Raw genomic sequence first — 9,056 nt, 5'->3', positions numbered from 1 at the left:
CGCTGCAAGGTCTCAACCTGAAATATGACAATTCCTCCCCTCCCCTACTCTCAACAGATGTTGCTCAACCTTTGAGCTTCTCCAGTGGTTTGCTTTTTTAATGTTCCTTTCAATTTTCCAGATCAGCACAAACTTTTAATCTCCTTGTTGTAAGTCCCACTCCAAGGAGCCATTCAGTTAATCTTTTCTGCATACCTTCTGAGACCTTTGCATCCTTCAGATAGTTAAATGGCCAGAATTGGTTAAATATCCAAAATCTGGCTTATCATCGTTTGTCATGCAGATTTAGCACCTTGTTTTTGTATGCTATCCTTGTATTTACAGATTCTGGGATATTATATTTTATTAAACATACACTGCCACATTCAAAGTGTACATCCAGGTTCTGCAATTTCTGCACACCCTTGTCATAAATTATCTCCAAAACAAAAATAAAGTTATCAAAAACTGATTCCTGCAGAACACTATCGTCAATCACTCTCTAGTCTGAACAACAATCATTGCCCACATCTCTCTGCCTTTCAGTCAGTTTCCTATCCATGCAGGGACTCTAATTTACTAGGTCTCATTTTGCTTAGCAGTTTCTTGGGTAAAACTAAGGCAGCATAGTGGAGCAGCAGGTAGTGCTGCTGCCTTACCACCAGTGACCCAGGTCTGATTCTGGCCTCTGATGTGATCTGTGTGGCGTTTGCATGTTCTTCCCATGTCTATGAATTTCTCTGAATGCTCCAGTTACCCCCTCCCTACATGGCAAAGACACACTAATTAAATAGCTTAAGTGACTGATGTAAATTATTCCTCACACAGCTAGTTGGTAGGAACATCACAAAAGCAATTGATAAGGGAAATAGGATTGCTGTATGAGTTGGCAGAGACTCAATAGGCCAAATTACCTGCATTGCTACAAGCAAATATGAGAAGCTCTTATTGAAAATGTATCTGGATATCTACTACATTGCCTCCATTAACTTTTAATAAATCCATGGTGGCTCTCCCTTATGGGCTCAAATGCCTCTTAATGCCTGAGATTTAAAAAAAATCCGTTTACCTGGATTATTACCACAACCAAGGCTCAACTAACCAACTTTCAGTTACCAGGTAGGTGTTTACAATTTTTTTGAATAAATGTGTTACTTCTGGCTTTTTTGGATCTTGGGCACCTCTTGTTCAAGGAAGAAACCAAAGCCCTTGCATTCTCCACTCCATTTATACAAAACAACACAGGATGCATCCCATCTGGATCAGCGACTTCCATTCTCATACTCTCTATGCTCATTTTATCTTTATTTTCACCTTAACTTATTCAGCCTAATTTGCATTAGAGTTTTTCTCTTTTGCTATTATCTCCCTAAGGTCATTCAGGGAGCCTTGGTTAGTTCCTGTGCCTTTTCCCTTTGTGTAAATGTGCTCAAAATATCTGATTGTAAGTTATGCATCCTATCTCTAGTTTTCCATTAATATTTAGTTCCACTTTATTTGGGGGCAGTGGATGCTTTCCCCTCTTCCATTCATTGATTAGTCTTCTTTCAGTTTAGAAACTCTACTTTAGATTACTCCTTATCCATATCCATTATTAAACGAAACCTCATTATCCAATGATCAGTGCTCCCTGCACATTCTCAGACTTGATCCATCTCTTACTTAGCACTGGATCAAGCAAAGTACTCTTCACTGAGTCAATAACATACTGATTAAGGAATCTTCCCCTGGATACACCACAAAATCCTCACCATTACTCCAATCAAGTGACATTGGTGTAACTGAAATTCCTTAGTATTACCATTCTACTTGAAGGAATGCTGGAGGATCCAAACACGTCAAATATCCTTACTTCTGGAATAAAGAAGAAACCAGTGATAAACTAGATAAATATTGCTGAACAAGTTGAAGGCTAGCAAACAAAATGCGCAGTGTTTTAAAGCCAGTCAGCAACTACAGTGCACAAACTAGAGGAAGAATATGACTAAAATATATATATAAACTGATGTCATGAAAATCTGGAGTGCCCGGTCAATAAGCAGATTTAATGGTACTTGCAATGACAAAAATGTAAAAAGGAGCATTTAACTGAACAGGTAAAGAGGCGGGAATGAGACTAACTGGATAGCATTGTGTCATGGGCATGGGTAAATTAGGCACCTTTCATATATAATAGGATGATCCTCTTCCAAAGAAAATAACTGTTCACCAAGCTCACAAAATATATTATTGTTCTAATTTAACCCTTCTATCAAGCTTTTCGGTCAAATTTCTGATCAAGCTTTTGTACAGAACTTCAACATCCATTGTGCCTGTGAAGCGAGAATGTGGTCAGAACTGCTGAGCATTTTCCAGCCTTTTGTTTTTATTGGAATTTTCTAGTCCCTACAGACTTCTGCTCTTCCATAAGCTTTTCAGATACTCCCTGGTAGATAACTTTTACTTCTCAACTGCAGGGTATCCAAAGTTCCTTGCTCATTTTTTAATTTTTGTGGATATTAAGCTATTTAAATTCTGGAAACGAGAATCAGAATGTGAATAGATTTTAAAAAGGTCTCTCGCAGTTAAACTAACTGAGTTCCACAAGATTAGCTCTTTTAAATCAGGTCTCCTGGTTAGAATAGCTGTTGCAAAGACGGGAAGAATGAAAATGTTTTTGAATGGTCACCATTCTTTAGTTTTTTTTTCATTTTCAAAGGCATATTTTTGGAATTGGATTGCAAATTATTCTACAGCAGAGTAAGAAGCCACTTCTCATGGCTGTGACTGTCCTTGAAAGTGTCATTCAATTAGTCCCAATTTCTCTATCCTTATTTTCTAGAATGTTAACAATTGCTTTTTTTTAAAGCTTGATGTTGAATTTGCTTCCACTGTTCTTTTTGTATTTTGTTTCCACTGTCATTTTCGCATATTTGGGCAATGCATTTGGATCATAACTTGGTGTGTAAAAGATGGTATTGTTGGAGGTGTGACCGTCTGTGTGTAATTGTATATTTGTTCATCATCCTTGTGTTTGATAAGCAGAATTTTTCCACCTAAATATTGCAGTTTGAAGCATTAATACATTTGTCTTCGCCACAGATTATTTCCCTGATAACAGTTCCATCCATACCATATGCATCTCGAGATTTAAATATTCCAAGGTACCAACCAGCTTCCCATCCTCTAACATCTGTAAATCTTCTAAAGCTCTGGTGCAGCGCCTCACCTTATACCAAATTATTTTACACCAGTTAAGCCCACGGCTTGCTGACCAGCGCAACCAGTTAAGCAATAATTCAATTGAAGATGCTGATCTGTCTACAAATTCCAAGTGTTAAACCCCATTCCACCTCTAACCCAGAGGTAGTCACTGTTCTTCTACATGGATAGCTTCTAATATACACCGATTTTAATGGTTCCACTATCAGTGGCTTTACCAAGATCTTAAGTCCTGGAATTCCTTTGCCAAATCTTTATCTCTCATCCTTAACATGTGCCTTAAAACATACTATTTCGTTCAAGCTTTAGGCCACTTGCCTTAATATCTACTTATTGGGACAATTTAATCACTCACACTGATTTCCAATGATTGCATTAATATCTTTAGGCTAGTAAACCTCCCTATTTAAATGCACTGATAACATCTTTCAATGACAGATTAAACCAAGGGCCCATCTGCTCTCTGTTAAATGTATACGATCCCATTGCACTAATCCCAAGAACAGCAGCTTTCTGGCCAATATGCATCAGTCAACCAAACTTAACAATAAAAATCAGGTCTTTATTGTTTGTTGAGGACAAATTGGATGCAATATGCCCTAAATTACAAAGTGACTATGAAGTCAATGAACTACGTTTAAAACAAAGTATCTTGGAGTATTATGAAGATAAATATCTCTCTTATGAAGGTCGTTTTTTGCACCTGGCTTTGTAGGAGTGATTAGCACATTAAGTGATAGATGCTGTAAATATAGAGCTTGCCACTTAGTTTTTGCATGGGAGAACGGTAGAAAAGAAACATAGAAAATAGGTGCAGGAGTAGGCCATTCGGCCCTTCGAGCCTGCACCGCCATTCAATATGACCATTCAATATGGCTGATCATCCAACTCAGTAAACCTGTACCTGCCTTCTCTCCATACCCCCTGATCCCTTTAGCCACAAGGGCCACATCTAACTCCCTCTTAAATATAGCCAATGAACTGGCCTCAACTACCTTCTGTGGCAGAGAATTCCAGAGATTCACCACTCTCTGTGTGAATTTTTTTTTCCTCATCTCGGTCCTAAAAGATTCCCCCCTTATCCTTAAACTGTGACCCCTTGTTCTGGACTTCCCCAACATTGGGAACAATCTTCCTGCATCTAGCCTGTCCAACCCCTTAAGAGTTTTGTAAGTTTCTATAAGATCCCCCCTCAATCTTCTAAATTCTAGCGAGTACAAACCGAGTCTATCCAATCTTTCTTCATATGAAAGTCCTGACATCCCAGGAATCAGTCTGGTGAACCTTCTCTGTACTCCCTCTATGGCAAGAATGTCCTTCCTCAGATTAGGAGACCAAAACTGTACGCAATACTCCAGGTGTGGTCTCACCAAGACCCTGTACAACTGCAGTAGAACCTCCCTGCTCCTATACTCAACTCAAAAGGTTGGAGAAGGGCAGGTTACTTTATCGTGGAAAAAATATTCTGTGGAACCATTAACCGTCATGGATTTCTAAAATGTAAATCAGTACCACTGAATTTAAAATGTATCCATATTTCAAACTTCTGCTCAGAGAAGATAGTTGTAAAAAAAAAAGCAAAAGTCAAAGGCAATTGATCATTCATGCTGATTTCTAAGAGATTAAGGACTTCCTTGTACAGGAGGTATGGTTTATACTGTTCCAAGCCTGTTAAGAAGCTAATCCTCAACCATGTCTTTCCTGCATCACTTTGTCTCCTGCTCATTATTTTCTTCTTTCTCCATCATGAAAATGTTCTAAAATATGTCACCTACTTTTCAGTGACTTGTATTTTCAGATGGCTATGAATTCAGAAGATCCAAGCACAAATGCCGAGCTGACAATTCAAGGTAATACGGGGGCGTGCCATCAATATGCTTGATATCCTCTCAAACGTGTGCAAACAAGCCTGGTGGTGTTGCTGTGAACTCCCAGTATCCAGCCAAAATACATCCCTCAAGCTTAGTGTCCAAACCCATACGTTTCACAGGAGAGGCAAGTCATCAGGAATTTCTTTAGATCTGTGGTTGCATCATTATCCTCAAATTCAGTGGTTAAGGATTATGATTTTGCTATCTTGAGATTTAAATATTCCAATGAACTCCTAACCAGTTTCCCATCCTCTGACATCTAAAACATTAAATCTTATAAAGCTCTGGTGCAGCGTGGTAGGGGTTGTGGGGAGAAGGCAGGAGAATGAGGTTCAGAGGGAAAGATTGATCAGCCATGATTGAACGGCGGAGTAGACTTGATAGGACAAATGGTCTAATTCTGTTCCTATCCATTATGAACGTATGAATTATAAATCTCCAACCCACTAAATAGCACATACATACATGAAGATGACATTCCATTGCCCAGAAATCACTTTGTTGCAGATAACTATTTTCAGATAAGGCATTTAGAGGTCCAACAAGATATTAAAATAAATTCCTCTGGCATTATTTGAAAAGTGATTTCCCACCAATGAACTGGTTAGTAATCATCAATCAACTGTACTAAAAGAAAATCTTATTGCCATATCATGGCTTTTAACCCAGTTGAAGGCTGCCACGTTTCCCTTGTTACTACGACAACCAGAATATTTAATTAGTTGTGAAGCACCTGAGCATTGCCCCAAGGATGAGATGTCATATGAATATATATTTGATCTTTTGTAATATTTTTCCCTTTGCAATTTCCTCTTAGAAAAAGTTTTAACAGACAAGACATTCCATTCTGGAGTAGTTTGATGGAGTAGTTTGAACTTCTTAAATGTCAATAGGTTTCCAAGGCTGTGATTGGCAGCAAAAGCCTGACAATATAGAAACCAACTGTTCTGTGTTAAGTACGTAATAAATTTGGTCCGCAATCAAAGCGCTACTTAATACATGGTAGAATTGTCTAATAAGCACATTCTCAACACAATGGCCAGTAACAAAATGTTGATGTATTGCTTGTACCTGATTTGTCATGCCCCTTCCAAAACATTGAACCTTTGTATGTAATGGTACGCAAGTCTTTCCATGCAAAGCTTATTAACCTATTTGTACATCATTTCAAAAAAGGAATATTTGAAAAATGTAGTTTGCTCTGTTAAAACTTGCACTGGACTAATTTATTTTGCGGAGTGGGGACAGGATGCTGAACTTTAGGTTAACAGAACAGCATTGCTCTCCATACAGAGTGCAACCACAGATTTGCATCACAAGTCCTTGGTCTTTTTCTAGTTTTTTTTCCTTGCAGAGTCACACTTCTTATAGAAATATATATACAGTATAAAAATGTAAAGTGTTATTAATACAGTGCAAAGGCATTCAACAATGTGACCAGTTTCACAATAATTAACCCTGCTCAAAAAAACAGCTCTTCACACCCACATCACCATGGGTGCTGCTTTACAGTATTAATTGGTTTTATGGTTTGATCCATTTCTTACTTATTTGTTGAATGATAAATACAAAACTAGCATTCCTTCCAGCCTCACCTTCCTTTGGCCATAGGTTCAGTCAGTTCAATTTCATTGACAGAACAATCTGGCTTGATCACAACACCATTTAAAAAGAGATAAAGAGGGAGAGAAAAATCTATATAGATACATAATGCAAACCAACAACTCTTAAAAATTCACACTGTTTAAAAAAAAGTAAACTGATTGAATGGCTGGTAAGCAAAGCAGTTAAGGCGCTTGACATTCACAACTCTCTGGTTAAAAGGGGGTATCAGCCTAAATGTGGGCTAACCAAATTGTTTTGTGTGGGTTTTATATTGTTGCTGGGCTGCAGTCAGGCATATTCTGCAAGAGGCACAGTTGAAAAAGGATAATATAGCCACCTGATCTGCCTCAAAGTGTGCGACTTGAATAACTTTGGCCTCTAGATGCAACAAAGGCATGGCCATAGTTGAAGATGCAAGATAATACTTTGCCTGATGGGGCGACTGCCATAACTCAGAGCAACAATGAGAAGGGAAATATAAAGATGGAGGGCAGGGTGGTGGGGAGAGTCACCACACTAAAATTTTGCTTGCGATTTTTTTTTCCTGGTTACACTAGACAATAATTTTTTTTTTGTACCAATAAGTTAGTCTGTATATAAAATTGTTCACGTGGAAAAAACATTTGTCCAAACCAGGTTGTAGGTTGTTTCGGGTTCCAAACAAGATAGATTTGACCAGGATGGATCCTGCGATCCAATACATGATTCCTGGTGCATGGATGTGCAGCTGCCGGAACTGCATCCATGCAGTTTTGTTTTATTTTCACCCCTACGTAGGAGAGAAAGTAGAAAAAGTAGCAGAGTTGCCCAGCTCATGCCATAGTCTTTTGGGGCAAGTCTGTTTTATCATCCAGAAGAATGACAGGGGTGTGCTAGTCAGATTTATGGCAGTACAGGTCCTTGAGTGCCTTGAGCTCTTCAATAAGCGTCTTGTTTTGATTTTCCAGCACAGCAACTCGATTTTCCAAACATTTCACATACTCCTTTTTCTTGCGACGACACTCTCGCGCTGCTTCCCTGAAACGGGGAAGTGGAAAGCATTAGAAGATGCATTCAACATGTGACTTCCCATTACAATCTGTATGCCACCATAAAGCAAACATATGAGCTGGCGTAGCTTCTACAGTCCTCCACACCACTTCTGCCCCATCCAAAGATCTCTTTGCTCTTTCAACTGGGGCTTCTTGTACATTTCAAACACCACTACTGCCAAGCCATCAGCGGTCCAGGGCTGAAGCTCTGATTTCAGTCAAATGTTCCCCGTACATTCCCCTCTCAACTTCTAATTTTTGTCCAAATTGTTTGCTATTGTTTGCGGTTAATTTGAAATTTTATTAGAATAGGTTCCAGTGCAATATCGTGAAGTTTTAAACCACATGGAATAAGAATACAATTAGAACTTGTTCAAATTGGCATCAAACCCCCTGAAGGCCACTTGCATCCATCTACATTTTTAGCCAGAATTAAGGCAAAATCTGGTTCCCGTTTATCCAAACAAAAGTGCATTCCCTAAGTGGAAACCAGCTGGCTGTACTGATGTATGGTGCTGGAGGTGAAGGGGTATGGTGAGTCTGCAGATTTTGTTTTATTCCCATTCCTCCCACAGTTACAGAAATCAGCAAATGCTGCTTAAATGGGTAAAACTAACAATGGAACGTTATTTGCATTGCACCGTGAAAAGAAAATTATTAGAAAAGATTCTGAGGGACATAAAATCATTTAGAAATACAGTTAAACCAAGGATTACTATCAGTGTTGCTTTGATAGGGAAGGTCTTAGCTGACAAACAAGCAAACATTTAGGTTAGTACGATTTAAAAACAAAGTAAATAAGAGCAATATATGTAGTGTGGTTATGCATGAATTATAAAAGAGATGTTTTAATAGGCCAAATAATCAGAAAAGGCCAATGAGAGTACGAAAAGTAGTAAATTGGATCACAAAATCGATTCAGTGGAAGAAAGTACAGTGATAAACAGCAGCTGTATCGACTAGAAAACTGTAGGCCATTCCTAGGTCTTTTGCTCTTCATGACAGAAAATCAATGACCTGGACTAAATACAGGAGTCATGTTTAAATTTGAAGATGGGTAGCACAGTCGTACAGTTGTTGGAGCTGCTGCCCCACAGCTCCAGCATCCTGAGACCTGACCTCGTGGAGTTTGCACATTGTCCATGAGGCTTTTTTCAGCTGTTCTGGTTTCCTCCCACATCCCAAGGACTTGCAAGTTGGTTGGTGAATTGGCCACTGTAAATTGCCGTGTGTTTGTGATGGATAGAATCGCGGGGTGGGAGCGAGGTAATTGGTGGGAATGGGTAGAATATAAATGGGATTACTGTAGGATCCGTGTCAATGGATGCCTGGTAGTTGTTACATCAGTGGGCTGAAAGGGACCGTTTCC

At 38.9% G+C, this 9,056-nt stretch overlaps 1 protein-coding gene across 3 annotated transcripts in view; it reads right to left on the bottom strand.

Moving 5' to 3' along the window:
* Positions 1–6,246: 6,246 nt before the first annotated feature.
* Positions 6,247–9,056, bottom strand: part of LOC129698910 (cyclic AMP-responsive element-binding protein 1-like) — a 72,765-nt gene continuing 69,955 nt past the window's right edge. For all 3 annotated transcript variants that reach the window (XM_055638339.1, XM_055638340.1, XM_055638341.1), the window contains one exon: positions 6,247–7,673. In XM_055638339.1, coding sequence (XP_055494314.1) covers positions 7,529–7,673 — 145 coding nt within the window. In that variant the 3' untranslated portion in view covers positions 6,247–7,528. The remainder of the gene's footprint in view (positions 7,674–9,056) is intronic.

This window comes from Leucoraja erinacea, chromosome 7 (genome assembly GCF_028641065.1).
Source record: "Leucoraja erinacea ecotype New England chromosome 7, Leri_hhj_1, whole genome shotgun sequence".
Lineage (NCBI taxonomy): Eukaryota > Metazoa > Chordata > Chondrichthyes > Rajiformes > Rajidae > Leucoraja > Leucoraja erinaceus.
This window is presented reverse-complemented; position numbering and strand designations above follow the sequence as displayed.